Raw genomic sequence first — 17,400 nt, 5'->3', positions numbered from 1 at the left:
TCCACAAATTGGTATAAAGTTGTGTTTTGTGCCATGTCTACCCCATGCCAGAAAGGGTGGAGGATGTAGAAGTAAGTGCACAGGCTTCACTGAAGAAGGGATAAGGAGTCTATGGGAAAGCAGAGGTATCTGAAAAAGGATGGAGTGATGGAAAGGTATTTAAGACGGGGGAAGTACCCTTTCCCCCACCCCTCTCTTTCACTCCCCATTTATTATGCATATAACACATTTATTCCGTGTACTTTTCCACCTAAATCCTGTCCCTATCCAAATTAAAATTTAGGAGTGCAACCATATTCTATGGTTACTTCACTTGATGTCCAGAGGGTCATAAACCGGAGGATTTATTCCATAAATTTATACAGAGTATGAAACACATTAGAAGGAATCTTCAATGATTTTGTTATCTGTATAAAATGCACACGTAGGTCACTCCCAGTGTGTTTGTTGGGCCATGTAGAGGAATAAGCACCCACTGACCTAGGAATTTTGAGCCAAGATAATTCAATAATTCATCAGTTGTTTGTATCATATTGATTTCTTAGGGCTGGCTGTTTGCATACAAGAAGGGCTTAGGCAGACTGAATGAAAGGTGCAGTGATGCAGGTGCCATACATACCAACTGGCCACATCTCCCTTAGAAAACTGTTTTATGTGGTGTTGGTTTGCTGCAGAAAAATAAACTTGTCAAATATGTGCTACCTGCAGAGACAAATGATCTTCAGTTATTGCCCTGGTGAGAGGGCGTATCATTTGGAGTGTTATCCTGATATTATTTAAGACCATCCAACTACAAGTAATTAAATTCAAAATATTGCATTGATGCTGTCTCCAGTGTGTTGTAACATGATGGTTATAGCAGATCACAGCAGCTGTTGATGCCGTCTTACTCAGCTGGGTGGCTTTGTGTAGGTAATCTGGCTCTATGCCTGCAGTCCTAAGTAGCATACTAAATAAATTACAACATTTCATTATTAAGAGATTTGCATATCTTTGCTGCCAGTTATTGCCAAATAGATATGACATTTTTCTTCCTAGATAACTAGACTTTATTCTGCTAAACTGCACAATCAAAAAAATTTTTTTTGAAAGTTTTATAGATAATTTCTATTTCTTCACTTCTGTTAAACCACAAGATTTTCACAGAGGATTAGGATCTGTATGCTATTGAGAGCCAAGCACACTTGAAACACAGTAAATTAAACTTTCCAGGGTACATTACTGTGCCTAAAAAATCACCTTATTGGTCAATGTCTCCTGAATTCTTTTTCTAAAAAAAAAAAAGTGTTTTTATCTTGTGCTAGAACGGTAACTTACACAAGGTAAGAGCCTGATGAGGACAAGGGCAAGGCAAATATATGTGTCCAATATATTAATAGATGACATAATCAATGGGCTCCCTTTAGCTCTATGCTATTTGAAAATCTTAATTGAATTATCTTTGTGATATGATTTTCCATTGTAATCTTTGTTAAATAACACAAATAAAAAGCACAACCTGTCTTTCCTTATTTTATCTGGTGAACTGCACTCAAAGAATATGAAGCTAAGTAGTAAATACTGTCTTTACCTTGAATCTAGAAGTGATTTTATGTTATGTGAAAAACATTACCTCTGCCAAAGCGTAATACTTTGGGAGGTCATGCCAAGATAATGGAAAGTTTTCTGTATTTTAGGTTTAGCTTTTTAGGACTCACTCTAAGTAGGAAAACTTTTACATTGTTACTACTTCTCAAGTGAGGGGTTTTTTTTAAAACTAAGATAATAAGAGCAGCTTTCAATTTTATATTTGTTTGAGGGTGGAATTGTTTAGGGTTTTCCTTTGTTTCTACTCTTTTTCTTCTGATTTTTTTTTAAATATTCTTTTACTGAATGATACTGTTTTGAATGGGATTTTTTCTTGGCTAACATTTAGTGTGACATGCTAAAACAAACAGAAGCAATCCCCAAACTCACTATTTTTTCTCCTAGAAACAGGAAGCAGTTGTTACCAAGAATAGCCAGATTAAGTTTGAATGAATCTGTTTCCAAAATGCTGTTTTGATTGACTGATCTCGTGCACATGCACTCATAAATAAAAAATGAATAGAGGTGGAAATGTGCATAGTGTACAATTGACATGGATACCCAAGAGGTGTAAAATAAGAAGACTGACCCAGTCAGATTCATATGGTTAGAATTTCTGAAGAAGTTGTTTTAAATGTTTAAAAATGTATAAATGCACATATTGTTGGCAGTTTTACATCAAATATACACATATATTTTCATACATACATTTTTATCCATGTTCTTAGTGTTCATATATGTATGTGTGTGTTTATATATGTCCATATACGTATATGTACACACATTTTTGTAGCATGTGTGTTTGTGTGTGTATATATATTTATATATTTGTGTATATTTTGCAGAGTTTAAATTCAAGGTTACCTCTTGGTTATATTTCCAGGCCATGATTCTAAAAAGACAGAAATATTCTTAATCTTCAAGGAACATAAAATAAAAAAGAACAAACCCATTACATGAACTGCCCCAAATCCATCTCCAGTTAGCATATGAACTATGTAGTGATTTATTCCAGGTGACCAAAAGCCTGGCCCAGTTAAAATTATTTGGGTAAGAATTTAGTTTGGTAGCTATAACCAATAAGCAATGAATGATTCAGAGATACATAGATTCTAAAGTCTGCTAGCTGCTTGCTCTAATGGTTTCCGTATCTAAAAGGTAATTAAGAAGTGGAAGACAAAATTATTTTTGCTGTCAACCTCAAGGTTCCAGTAATTAGTATATTAACAGAAGTTAACTGTCATCTATAAAGCTAATCTGGAAGTGACCCATAAAAGCAGTACACATCTGTTACCAGGTTGTACTCAAGGCTCTGATTATGATTGCTGCATTAACCTTTATGGAAACTGTTTTCCCATTTCTAAATGATGAATTCATAGAGGTATAAATTAACCAGAAATCTTGAATTAAAAAAAAACAACAAAACAAACCCAAAACCACAACAACCCCAAACATTAAAATGATCAGTGTTTTATAAGGCTTTCATCTCTCTCTATGTCTCTGCACTTACAAGTATCTGCATACTCCAGAAAAAAGGAGCTGTGCTCTCAGTACAGCAGTAGCTACATCAGTGCTGTGTGATATGGCATTCACAAAGTCACTGATTACAATTCTTTCCTCTAGAAAACTTGATGGTGACTTGGCTGAGGAAAGGGGCACAACAGAAGATTTCTGTCAAAAGCTTGTTCTGAGGGAGTCCTCTCTGTGGCTACTGTTATATTACTAGGAGACAAAAAAATGAGGCTTTGCAGACATTCATACTGCCATTTTAGATGCCTTAGTGTGTCAGTAACGTCCACATTGGGTTGGAAAATATGACATAGGACTGAAGGGAGACCTAACCTCTCCCAGAGCAGCATCTGGAAGACAGAAGGCTGCAGGGTATATGACGTTGTATTTGAATACTTGTGTTTAGTTCCACAGTTACGGTCCTCAAGCCTAAACACTAGGTGCTACATTAGCATGTATGGGAAGGAGTTGATTCTGTGCTAAGTGTACCTGTAGAATATTTAATTCATTTATATTTCTGTGTCATGCAAAGCATTTTAGTCTGTGTCATGCTGTGGTATACAGTCTTATTTGTCCATCAGTGGACAAAGGAAGAGCTACTGATATCATCTACCTGGACTTCTGTAAGGCCTTTGACATGGTCCCCCACAATACACTTCTCTGTAAATTGGAGAGATATGCATTTGATAGGTGGACTATTTGGTATAATGAATTGGCTGGATGGTCACGTCCAGAGAGTAATGGTTAATGGCTCAATGTCCAGATGGAGATCAGTGACAACTGGTGTCACTCAGGGGTCTGTACTGGGACCAGTGCTGTTTAATATCTTCATCAGTGATGTAGACAGTGGTATTGACTGCACCCTGAGCAAGCTGCAGATGACACTAAGCTGAGTGGTGCAGCTGACACGCCTGAGGGATGGGATGCCATCCAGAGGGACCTGGACAAGCTCGACAAGTGAGCCCATGTGAACCTCATGAGGTTCAACGAGGCCAAGCGCAGGGTCCTGCACTTGAATCATGCCAACCCCCAGTATCAATGTGGAGGATGAAGGGATTGAGAGCAGCCCTGCTGAGACGGACTTGGGTGTACTGGTGGATGAAAAAACTGGACATGACCCAGCAATGCGTGTTCACAGCCTGGAAAGCCAACCGTATCCTGGGCTGCATCAAAAGAAGCGTGGCCAGCAGGTGGAGGGATGTGATTCTGCCCCTCTAGTCCGCTCTGGTGAGGTCCCACCTGGTGTCTTGCATTCAGCTCTGGAGTCCCCAGTACAAGACAGACACGGACCTGCTGGAGTGGGTCCAGAGGAGGGCCACAAAGATATCAGGAGGCTGGAGCATCTCTCCTGTGAGGGCAGGCTGAGAGAGTTGGCGTTGTTCAGCCTGGAGAAGAGAAGGCTCCAGGGAGATCTTATTGTGGCCTTTTAGTACTTAAAGGGGGCTTATAAGAAAGATGGGGACAGAAGTTTTACTGGGGCCTATAGCAACAAGGACAAGGGGTAATGGTTTTAAACTAAAGGAGCGTAGATTTAGACTAGATTTAGACTAGATACAAGGAAGAAATTTTTCATGAGGGTGGTGAACCTGGCACAGGTTTCCCAGAGAGGTGGTAGATGCCCCATCCCTGGAAACATTCAAGCTCAGGTTGGACGGGGCTCTGAGCAACCTGATCTTAGTTGAAGATGTCCCTGCTCATTGCAGGGGAGGTTGGAGTAGATGACCTTTAAAGGTCCCTTCCAATGCAAACAAATTCTAGGAGACTGTGATTTGTGTTTCTAGTTTTAGGTGTTTCCTTTCATAAATGTTCCTGTGTAGTAAAAATGTAATTCTATGGGAAGTGGAGGGAACTACCAGTAGCTGCTTATTGTCTGGTCTGAGATCTTTGCTTTATCTTTTCCAGCAGCATCTTCAAAGTTATGTTCTAAAATGAATCCTCAGAGTCGCATCTTTTTCTGGTCTGGGTCTGGTTCTGTATTTCATGCTGTCTTTTCGCGAAGGGGGCCATCTATGATCCTGATGTGCAACATCTGCCTTATCCTCAGTTGGTCCACCTTGATTCTCAGACTAACTGGCCTGTAACTGGTTCATAATCTGTTTTGCACTATTGCTTACAGAGTCTAATCTTTCAAAGTTCAAAAACTCCTCATCGCTTTAGTAATTTCTTTTGAGCCTACACATAGACATATGTGAACTTAAGCAAGGACCACAGAAAGAATAACTCATAAACTAGCTGCATAATAATCTATTCCAAGTACAAGTATAATGCGTTGCTTGTAATTCTGACAGTGCAATGATTCTCTACAGAAGTTAAAGAACATTACCAGAAATAGTATTTTTGATGTCTTCAACAATATTTCCCTTCTTTTCTCTTCAATGCTTATCAAATGAATATAATTCCTGCTTCAGACCTACTAGAGCTGTCACTGTGTCCTAAGATCAAGTGTCCTAAAATAGCTTTCACTGCTACTCATCTTCTTAGCAAAGGCTGGAAAGCTAGAGGACCTTGTAACTGCTATTATGTTTCTTGCCCACGTGGTCAGGCTGGTATGGATCTGGCAAATTAGTTGAATACAAATCTTTCGTTCTGCCTGATCGATACCTTTAAAGAAGAAATAAATAGGCAGAATTTGTAAGCCACTGCTCCTAATACTTACTGCACAGTTATTAGCAATAATGATATCCAGCCTGATTACTATTTTATCCTCTGTCTGAACTGTCAGAACTGTCAGCATCTTTGAAAGAGGCTTTCTCTTGGTTCTTGAGACATTCTGTCCAGGACCACAAAGTTTATAACAACTTTTCTTTTTTTGGCTTCTTTTTCCAATTTATTCTCTACCCAGACAACTAAATAAGGAAGTTGTCTGAGTTACATTTAAGACTCAGGAGATAACAGTATGAAACAAGTCAGGCTCACAGCTACCGGTAAGCAAAATAAACTCATATCTGTCAACCTGGCCATGGAATCAGGCTAGTTTAGTGGAATCAGCTCAACGTTATCACATACAATAAATACTGTCTTATATACCCTTTAAGATTCAGAGACTTACTGATGGCTTCCCCCTGTATTGTCACACATTTATGCAGTCTGATTCTAGAAACATGAGAATCTGCGTGTACCTTTTTAGGCAAGCTGAAAAAGAAAACTCCAAAAGATAGTATTATTATTTAACTAACATGCTGCATTATTCCATAAAACAGTAAATATGGAAAAAACCCATATATACTGAAAACAAGAATATGGATCAAACTGCCAGCCCTGCAGCCTGGCAGGGACACCAAACTGGGATAGGAACAAATTGCTATCATGGTTGCTGATGGCATCAGAAAGGATGTGTGCCCACATAGGGGGGCCAGGGCTTTAGGATTTGGGTATTGGTATTCCAGGTTTTTTATAGAAACTGAAATGAAACACAGTCTTCTGGCTCACAGCCTTAACTGTGCAGACAGTTTTGTAACACACGTCTCACTATACATGTATTTCTGCTACACTTGGAATTCTGGATTCTAAGGGACTGAGATCTAGAAAAACTAAAATACTCAATAAAGTTACCAAGATACAATGTACCAATATAAAAACACCAAGATACAAGATGTAATATCTGTCAAAGATTTTATTTAAGCTATATTTCATATGGAATACTTAAGTTATAGGAAAACAAATTAAGACAAATTTAAACGCGTGCATCTCAACTTTTTGCAGAACCTGAATAACCATGTATCGTTGTCTTCTATTTCTTTCAGCCAGCAGACTTCACAGGAAAGCAAGCACTGAAGCAGATTAAAGAAGAGGGGCTCAAACGACGACTGGTATATCTCACCCTGGAAACAGATAACGTTGATCCAGAGGGAAATGAAAGTGTGTGGTATAATGGCAAGGTAAGGACTACAGATCATGTTACAAGAAGCTAATGTTCATTCTCCATGAACAGAATCTAACTTTGTGTTTCAAGTGTGAATGCATTATTTTTGTTTTATGGGCACAGAACAATTTGATGCTGTGATAACCATTTTCTAATCTTCAAGCAGGAAGCAAAGATTAACTGAATAGCTACAAAAAAAATGTGAAATACCATCAAGTCACAGAAACTAGAGTTGGAACAGACTAAAGTAATTAGCTCACCCATTGTCTTCTCCTGCAAGTTCACCATTGTCCTAACAACACTTTTGCTAATCACTTAAAAGAAAACAGCGAAGTTTAGGCCTCCACACCAGCACAGATTATATATTGAAATGCTCACTAGCAGTTAAATTATTGTATATAGCAAATGTATGCATGTGTATAGTGTTTGTTCCAGTAAAACCTTAATTGAACACAACAGGAATAAACTGTTTTTTCAAGGAGCACAGACTTCCCAGTTTAAGGTGATGTCCCCACAGTAGAGAATATTATGAAGTGCATGACACACTTGAAATTTGCTTGATGCTTGAAGTGTATATACCAAAACTAGTATATGAGATTTACAGTTGTTTGGTTTGTTTGTTGTTGTTTTGTTTTGTTTTTAAAACCTCAGTGCATCTTGAAAATAACGATAAATGTTTGTGGGGTTTTTTTCAGGTTATTGGCAATACCACATCTGGAACTTTCAGTTACAGTGCTCAGCAGAGTCTGGCTTTTGCATATGTTCCCACAGAACTCAGCAAAGTTGGACAGAAATTGGAAGTTGAACTTTTAGGAAAAAATTATCCAGCAACCATTATACAAGAGCCACTGGTGCTGACTGAACCAACGAGAATGCGCCTTCAGAGAAAGGGTGAAAGTCCCAAAATATAAACACAGATAAGGATACAATATATTGTGCAGTAGGAAATATTTCCATTAATATGCATGAAATTAAGAGAAACAAACTACTCAGATTTGCTAATTACTAGACACAAGATGCTCATTGCCATAATCAGTGAGAAATTCGCTGGTGTTGTTACCCTCTTGCTTACGTATATGAGCTATTCACATTAGAGATCTGAGCACAGTTCGTGAACCAGTGTGTGTTCCCCATTCTCAGTAGGACTTGTGAGCAGCACGTGGCAGGGAATGAGTAGATCATTGATTCAGCTTGCTCCCACATTGGCTGGCAGATCTGAATTAACGCAGAGGAGAAAATTGCTCTTGGCATTGACCAATAGCAAATTCTTCCTCCTCCTTGACACTCACAGTTCCTCCTTTGCCTGCACTCAGGGTAAAGTAGCTTATCCTGGGTCCTTACAACATAACATTGCAAACATATCATTAAAATAATATCACTAGTTCTGCACAGAAATGCTTCCTATGGAACTGAAATACATCCCAGCAATCATTAAAAATAATAAAGACAATATTAAAGGCAAACAGGACTGTTAACGTTTTTTTTCCAATGTGTCTCCCTGGCAGAAATTCTTACGGAAGATCAAAATCTAATTCTTCTTAATAAAACATTGATATGAACCCCATTCTTCATTATTTTACATGAATAAGCAGGAGTGGGATAATGTAAATGATGGGAACACACTAAATTATTAAAACACTCTTCTGATTTCCATAATATGCTCAAATATTCTTTTGAATAAGAACAATGTCAGAATTTCCAACTTAGAAAGAGTTAACACTTCCCTTTAGGCTATAGATAAACCTTTTCAAAGAACATATGAATATGAATAATGTCCAAAATGTACCTCCTCCAAAGGAGTTGGTGTCTCTAAATCTTCAGCAAAGAAGCAAATGTATAAATAGAATATACCAGGAGAAAAACAATTTGAATAATCAATGCTTCCTCCTGCTAAAGTAAGCTGGCATTGCATTGTGCTGTTCTAAATATCTTTTACAAAGCAGGTAAAATAAAATATACAAGGTTTGGCGGGTTTGCATGTAGTATTATCTTGAGTGAGAAATCCATTCAGAAATTATTCTCTGTTATGCTTTAAGAAGTGATTTAGTTCTACTTTGCTGAACCAATCAGAGAGGTTACTATATTTAAAGGTGACCTCATTATTTGTAATGAGGCAGTTAGCCACTATGTTTCCTTGAGAGTTTAAGAAATGTAAAATACAACACAATGCAATATTCTTTAATTTAGGAACATAGTTTTGAATTTCAGTATTTCCCAAGAACGTGCAAATGCACTAGACACCATGCGCTGGAGTGTACAGTAACAGTTATCCTGAGACAGGCTCTCACATATGCTTTCCTAATGAGCTTCGCTATGCCAAAACTCTGCTTCAAAGATACCTTCCACATCCCAATCTGGAAGTTAGAATCAGGTTTGTAACTCCTTTTCCAGCTTGGAAGAAAGAAGTGCTGTTCATTAACATCACCCATATTGGTCTGACTGTGCCGAAGGGACAGGCTTTCTGCAGCCTGGGCAAAAGGTAATGAATCACAGCTGTAATTCCTACAAATCAAGTAGAGCTCAGAAACTGTACCCTCCATGGGCTTGTACCTCATTTCCAGCTGTAATCTCCCAGCCACTAATTTCTCCTTGTTGCAGATGCAGACAGCTACCTGTCTCATTTTACAGTGTAGTATTATAGAGGCCCAAACACTGATTTCCATGTGGGCTTCTCATGGACAGCTGTTGTCACCCAAGTCTCACAAAGATTGAGCCTTGGCCAGTTAATTTTGTTTCAAGATTCAGGCAAGCAAACAAAAAAACATAGCATGCTGCTTCTGGGACAAAGCAATGCAAAGTAAATTTTCTTTCCTGCAGACAACTTATAAGACCAAAACAACTCCCTGTTCATCACTGACCATAAATAAGAGAAATGGAGTATCTGAGAGCTTGTTGCACTCTGTTACCTCTTAAGAACGGCCGTGTATTTATTTTTAACAATGCATTCAGGAGCAGAGATACCTGATTTACACAAGCATGGCTGAATATTGGAAGTACTGTAGCTCTGAGAGCACTATGTCTGACAGGGCATCCTAGTTGATGTTGCTTCTTGTTTAGTGCCCTGATACCCAAATCAGCTTACTGAGTCTTTATTAGGATAGCTCGACGTTGCAGCATTTTCCACACTGTGGATAAACTAAACTGCAAGGGGACGAAGCTTTACAAGTCATGCCCACAGAAATGTTCGCACATTTAAGTCAATCTTTCAGAGTTACAAAATGATAAACCTGAAGAAAAGGAGGGGATGGGGAAGTGTTCAAGGCTTTCACAGCTTCCTGTCACTGCCTCTTTCCATTATATGTTGTGATACTGTCTTGCATAAACTTGTGGTGTCAGGATACAGCAAGAGGAAGTGAATAGGAGCAAGAAAGTTTACGTAGTGCATCCACGTTTTAAGAGGGCTTCTAGCCAATCAAACAGAAATACCAGGGTAGAAAGACTGGCAGGGACATCTTTTGAGTCTTCCGCAACCCTGTTAGCTAACAGAGGAGACACCTCTGTAATGAGGTGAAAAAATGACAGTTGGTCATCCAGGAAATTTTCTGAAATATTGAAATTTCTGTGCATGGAGAGATCAGGACATGTCAGAAGGCAGTTTTCTCAGACAGATTTTTTGTTGTTTTCCTTTATTCTTTCTCCATCTCTAGGGAGTTTTGGTACACCAGAGTAGATGTTACTACCAGCATTTGAATTTTTGTTCCAAATTCCTACGTGCTATGGCAAGATGTGCCATGTTCATACTTCGTGTGGAATGATAATTCGACATGGATACCATAATCTTGTGTGTCACTCTAATGACTTCATCAGTCATTGGCCTCAAAACAGCATCCAAATTATTCATCCCCAAATCAGAAAAGGTATACTGAAACATAGGGAATTGAACACAGACCATTTCCAGGATTTGTTATTTTGATGCAAGAGAACACTCTCTGATACAAACAGTATTTTCTGATTGGGATTGCAAATCTGTCAAGTAGTAATACAAAACCAAAACAAAACCACTAAGAAAATATGACAGGCAGCAACATCCAGATTGTGACTGTGCAGCATCTGCTGTCTATGTTTTAGATGGTACAACTTAATGTTTTAACTCTGGCAGCTCGGGCAACCAGGGTATCCAGCTCTGGTGGAGCAGGATAACCAGCAAATAACTCTTGGCACTCCACTAGAAGGGAATATATGAGTTCAGCTGCACTTGAACACCATGATACCTTTGGAAACATGTCAGGTGAATAGCTATTATGAATTTTATTCCAAAATTTGTATCCAACAGTTACGATTTCATCCACACTATGTAGATTTTCAAAGTCATTCTTTTGAGTGAACAAGAATGGTTTCCGTGGGAATGGAAACATATGAACGGAACTTTGCCTATAATAAGGGCAGGGAAGAAGCTATTAAAATACACAATTCATTGAGACAACTATGACTGGTAATGGGATCTGAGCTATAAACAAGATAGATTGGAACTTTCCAGCCTTTTGAACAGTATGAATCACATCTCAACACAGAAAACGTAACTCATAGCCACATGCCAGCCAGGAATTTACTTCAGGGAAATACCAAATCCTGGAATTTACTTCAGGGAAAACTAACTTCCGGACAGTATTCTTGCTTCGTGTTCTAATACTAGCCATGGACACACACATTCTTACTGTAGAAAAAAAATGTGGCATCACTTACCATTGCTGTTGTTTTCAAACCAGCAGGGAATTATTTGGGATTTATAAAAAAATATCTGGTAAATTTGTAGACTTATGCACTAGACTTCATTCATAGGAGCAGGAACTTTCATTCTACAGAGATTTGTCAATCAAAAAGAAAGCAGACAGGACTCTGGCATACTCAATATTTGCCTTTCTTACCAAGAAATACAATTTTTAGTGTGGATTGTTCTTTCACCTGTTACCAAATGGCTATATAAATTTGGAAATGCACGTGTGTACCATTCCAGCAAATGTGAAACACATGGTTATTTGATCTTTAACTGGACTCTGAAATTTATGTGTATGCCATGGATGGACAAAATCATTCAGACTTGACCGCTATTTTCTATCCTTTCACAGTCTTAGGTATTTCATCAAGATCATAACTAAGGTGGTGGTCGTTTACCATATTGCTTTAGAAGATTACATGGTCTGAAGAAACAGCCCTGTTGACATGGCTGTTATTTCTGCTTCTGGGTTGCTTCACTTCCTGCTGTGTAACAGTCACGAGCACCACCTTACAGACAGGCCCAGGCCCAGGCTTCTCATCCCAACGAGCAAAACGAAGAGGGGAAAAAAAGCACCGGGTGGCTCACGGTTTTGCAGGAGGGGAGGGGACGAGAGCAGCAGCAGATGATGGCAGGAGAGAGGCCGTGCACTTTTCGCCTACAGGAATGATTGCCATCTTACACAGCTCGGCTGCTTCGTCAGCGGCGGTGGCAATTCGTCTTTCCCAGGCTGTAGCACAGGTTGGCACGCAGCAAGGCCGGGCTGTTTCGCAGCTGCCACACTTTGCTTATGCACAGAGTGAACCCTGCTGGCAGCATCACATCTGGATAAGCTGCCGTGGGGTCCCGCATGAAGACAGAAATAACACTGTGGTTACTTGTAGCAGAATACAGTGTCCCCTACTCAGAGTGTTGTACTGACTTCCTTGGAAACCCGACACACAAGCTTGCGAGCAGTTCCCTGGTTCCCCTAGGAAAGGCTCCATGGCTTAAAACGCATGTTTCACCTAGGAACTGAAGGAACACGAACTCCAGCGTCACCGCGTCGGACGCTCTGCGAGCACCGGCAACAACTTCACAATCTCTTTTTTTTTTTGACTCGTTTCATAAACTTCTCGCCCTAAAGCCCCACGGCTCCCACCCACAGCGGGGCGCCCCGCACCCTGGCTTGCTCCTACGGCTGCACAGCCCGCCACAGAGCCGCGGCACCGGGGGGCGGCCCAGCAGGGAGGGACACCCCCCCCGCAGCCCGGCCCGCCCGGCGGGAGGAGCCGCCGCCTCCGCCGCCGTGGCCCGTCCCCGGGGCGGTCCCCGCGGCCCAGTTCCTGGTGGATGTCGGGGATGTCGGGGCGGGCGGGCGTCCCGCTGCCGCCGCCGCTCTGCCTCCTCTTCTGCCTGCCCTTCTGCCTGCCGGGGCTGGCGGCGGCGGGGCGGCCGCCCGCCCCGCACCTGGTGCTGGTGCTGGCCGACGACCTGGGCTGGGGGGACGTGGGCTGGCACGGCTCGGCCATCCGCACGCCGCGGCTGGACGCGCTGGGGGCGGGCGGCGTGCGGCTGGAGCGGTACTACACACAGCCGCTCTGCACCCCCTCCCGCAGCCAGCTCCTCAGCGGCCGCTACCAGGTAGGGACCCGCGTCCCGGCGGGCAGCCGGCGAACATCGGTCCCCGAGTTGTTGCCCCAGCGTGGCCACGCCGGCGGGACAGCCACTGGGGTCCCGCCACCCCTCCATCCTTCCACCCCTCCATCCCCCCACCTCCCCATCCTACCACCCCACCATCCCTCCACCTCACCATCCCTCCACCTCTGCATCCTACCACCCCTCCATCCTTCCACCCCTCCACCCTGCCACCCTTCCACCACTCCATCCCTCCCCCCTCCATCCCCCCACCTCTCCACCTCTCCATCCTTCCACCCCTCCATCCTTCCACCACTCCATCTCTCCCCCCTCCATCCCCCCACCTCTCCACCTCTCCATCCTTCCACCCCTCCACCCTGCCACCCTCCCACCACTCCATCCCTCCCCCCTCCATCCCCCCACCTCTCCACCTCTCCATCCTTCCACCCCTCCATCCTTCCACCACTCCATCCCTCCCCCCTCCATCCCCCCACCTCTCCACATCTCCGTCCTACCACCCCTCCATCCTTCCATCCCTCCACCCTGCCACCCTTCCATCCTGCCACCTCTCCCCCCCACCATCCCTCCATCCCACCATCCCACCACCCCTGGTGGAAGCAACCCCCTCCCAGCCCCTTCTGTCACCCTCCCCAGCCTGTCACCAGGTAGCTGGTGGGACGCTTCTCTGCTGCTGCTTCTTAGCAACACTCTGTGTAGTTCGGCCTTGTATCTCACACGAAGATGCGCCCGGGAGAAGGCTACTATACAAAAACCAGTTGCATTTATGCGCAGACAGAATTACTTCACTTGCTTTTGGCAGAGCAGTAAACTAAGCGTGAGCTTCGGGCAAGCTGTTCTGCTTCAGAAAACCTGAGGTGCTCGCTAATCATCAGTTGTATTAACAGGCATGGCAGTGTATCATGAAAAAATATTCCTTCTGTTACGTACTTCTCAGCTGGACAGGCGCGCAGTTGACATGCAGCCTGTTTTCCAGTGCAGCATTTAAATGCATCCTAACCTGTACATTCTTCATACGGTAACATAGGTGTAGACATTTATGCACCCGTTGATGGAGTGCACACAGAGTGGCCCTTACTCAGGGTGACTAGCTGCTCCGTAGTCCTAGTCATGATTTTCCCCATTTTCTTCAGTTGCACAGGTGTAAGAATTGGACTTCATCGTACTGCTGTACTCCCCTCTCCTCCCTTCTTTTTATTGCAACTTTGGCAAAAATGAGGAAGGGGGAAAGAAGAATACAGCACAGACAGAAAGGAGGAGCTCACAAAGGGTTAAGTGTATTTCAGAAACTTTCTCTCTCAAAAAGTCCTGCACATGCATGTTTACCAGAGTTATTTGTCAAAGAAACTGTTCAGAATGAAAATAAATGTCATCCTGTATTAGTAGATGTTTCTTCTTGTCACAGGAAGGTTGTTCTAGGTGATGCTTGCTCTTTCCAAGCCACATGTGTTCTGTTTCTAGTAACTCCAAAAGTCAATAATAAAGAATAGCAAGATAATAAAGAATAGGAAGACTTTTTTTTTTATTTACCAACTCTTTACATTGTCTTATGTACATAACATAAAACATTTTTTCATTTTGACTATTTCTATAATACAGTTCATACTCCGAATATGATTATCTAGAGCTGGGTCCAGGTTAACTGGACAGTGCTGCATCTGATCTTTAAAGTGGAAATTGGAAATGCTCGTAGTTCAGTCCTGATTTAAATTCATCATATGTATCTGACTTGATAATTTAATCATCTTCATGTTGACCTTGTTACAAGTGAGTAATGAGTGATATTAGAAAATGGACGTAATTTTTCTATAAAGTTGAGGAGGAAAGTTGTGTGCAGGAAATAATTATGTAGCAAATATGTAGGATTTTGTTTTGTTTTACCTACTGGTGTGATTAATAATTGCTCAGAGTTTTGAAAAAGTAACCGAAATCTGTTCCTATCTGGAGCTGGAATTTTGATAGTCATCTTGCAGTCCATAAAGAAAGAAAAGCAAAGATACTGGTTTATGAAGGTGATAGTATTTTTTTTATTACTATTTTTAATATTTTCCTCTCCTTTTTCTTGCTTTCTAGAGACAGTGGAAGAAACTACGATGCTTTGCTAGCTTGTGTCTTTCACTATATTAGTAATCTTTTTATAATACTGCATTTAAAAAACAATTTTTTTTTCCAACTCCTGTTTCAAAGAAAATTAGTAACTAGTAAGCCCTTTATGAGAGTCTGCTTACCGACTTGCCTGAGATCAGGGTTTGTTTGTTTAAAAGTGAGTTCAAAGTGTTGCTAAAGTGATGCTTTAAAAATTAATTGTGCAGCTTGCTACACCATATCTCCACTGCTTAGTGGAGATATAAAATCTGATGTCTTATGCTCTAGGGGGTCTTGGAGGTTTTGTGCTTTGACAGAGGCAGATTACTGGAAATATTTAGTAAACAAATAAGATATTCATACTTGCATGTGTATGTTTGCTGGCCTAAGTTTAAGGTAGTGCTTTTTTTTTTTTTTCCTGGAGGAGATAGGGAAGTTCAGAAAAGTCAACTCACAGTACACAGGAACTGGAGAGGTTTCCTGCATCAAGCAATATGTACTACTTGGATAATAGTTAATCAGTCATGTTTGTGCAAAGAGATACAAAATTCACCACTTGTTAAGATTGGAAACTCAGGTGGAACTACGAGAGGTCAGATCTACGCAGTGTCCAAAACTTGCGTTATCCCCAGTATCCACATGCTTTGTTTGTAAAAGTGCTCACATACACTTTAAGCACGTAAATAAATACGTAATGTGTGTATATAATGTACATTTAGAAGAATAATGCAAAAGGCACTCACTTAGCCTTTATCACCATTTCCTCCCGTGACTGTTCCCTGGTATAGGCAAAAGCTTGTCCCCCTCACCTGCCATCCACCTTTTTGCCCATCTCCATCCCATTTAAAATCTCTCACTTGGTGTCGAGATGTTATCCCGAGCCTCCACAGGGACCATAACGGTAATTGCTTCCTGTTAGGTTTTTAAATGCAAACGCAAAAGGCCTTGCTTTTTTTTTTTTTATCGCACTAGATTTATGCCTGGGAAGATGTTGTAAACCCCTGCAGTGCTATTTCCTTGTCTTCCTCGTACTCCCCCTGCCCTCCCCCTGTGGCCTCCTCATCTTCCTTGGTGCTGCATCCATGAAGGCAGCACACCCTAAAACTAATGCTAGCTTTGTTTCTTTTTGCACCTGCTTATAAAGTAGCCCAGAGGAACACGTTGCTGCGTTGTAACCCATCTCCCATCCTTCTTTTCTCTGCTAGATCCACACAGGTTTACAACACCAGATAATTTGGCCATGCCAGCCCAGCTGTCTGCCACTGGACGAGAAACTCCTCCCGGAGCTACTCCAAGAGGCGGGATACGTTACTCACATGGTGGGGAAGTGGCATTTAGGGATGTACAGAAAAGAATGCCTTCCAACCCGCAGAGGATTTGATACTTACTTTGGTAATTGTTAGATTTAGTGTGGGCAACAACCGCGGCATTAAAAATTATGAGAAACTGACCAGTTCTTCTAAGAACAGCAGATTTACTATTAGTGTATATCAACACCTGGGCATGCGTGTTTCCAAAGTATAACTACTTAAAACAAAATAGTGCCTTAAATGCATGCCTAAACCTTACAACTTCTTGAAGAAAATATAATTGTTGAGTGGCTCCAAAGAAAGTATTTCTGTCTTATGATCTGCATTTAATTTGGCTCCATGACAGTTAGAAGATTTAAGGTGTAGTGATTGTTTTGGTTTTGTAAGTGTCTTTAATCTAAGTGTTTTGTGTTAGATTAGACAGTAGACATTGCTTGCTCTGCGAATGATGTTACACTTCGGAAAGCTGATATTTTTAAGAAAGAAGCAGACATCATACCACACTGTGTTCATGCTTTGTGAATAGTGTAGCACTGGTTTTCCAGAGCCTCTGGTAAGGAGGATGGTGTGAGAGCCTCCATAAAACAGTATCCGAAAGGTCTATTGCAGGAACTCACAAGTTATGAAGCCAAATCTTCAGATTAAAAAACATAACGCCAGAATTAGGTTGTCCAAGTGTGACTGTGCTACAAACCAACTTGGAGCTACATATTGTTTAT

General features: G+C 41.4%; 2 protein-coding genes across 2 annotated transcripts in view; both read left to right on the top strand.

Annotated features, from left to right (window-relative positions):
• The window catches only part of DMGDH (dimethylglycine dehydrogenase), a 48,101-nt gene extending 39,328 nt beyond the window's left edge, over nt 1–8,773 (top strand). Inside the window, exons 15-16 of the mRNA XM_063320464.1 lie at nt 6,819–6,953; nt 7,633–8,773. Coding sequence (XP_063176534.1) covers nt 6,819–6,953; nt 7,633–7,848 — 351 coding nt within the window. The 3' untranslated portion in view covers nt 7,849–8,773. The remainder of the gene's footprint in view (nt 1–6,818; nt 6,954–7,632) is intronic.
• A 4,195-nt stretch (nt 8,774–12,968) lies between these two features.
• ARSB (arylsulfatase B) overlaps nt 12,969–17,400 on the top strand; it is a 66,420-nt gene continuing 61,988 nt past the window's right edge. Inside the window, exons 1-2 of the mRNA XM_063319353.1 lie at nt 12,969–13,274; nt 16,577–16,763. Coding sequence (XP_063175423.1) covers nt 12,984–13,274; nt 16,577–16,763 — 478 coding nt within the window. The 5' untranslated portion in view covers nt 12,969–12,983. The remainder of the gene's footprint in view (nt 13,275–16,576; nt 16,764–17,400) is intronic.

The sequence above is a fragment of the Chroicocephalus ridibundus genome, chromosome Z (genome assembly GCF_963924245.1).
Source record: "Chroicocephalus ridibundus chromosome Z, bChrRid1.1, whole genome shotgun sequence".
Taxonomy (NCBI): Eukaryota; Metazoa; Chordata; class Aves; order Charadriiformes; family Laridae; genus Chroicocephalus; species Chroicocephalus ridibundus.
This window is presented reverse-complemented; position numbering and strand designations above follow the sequence as displayed.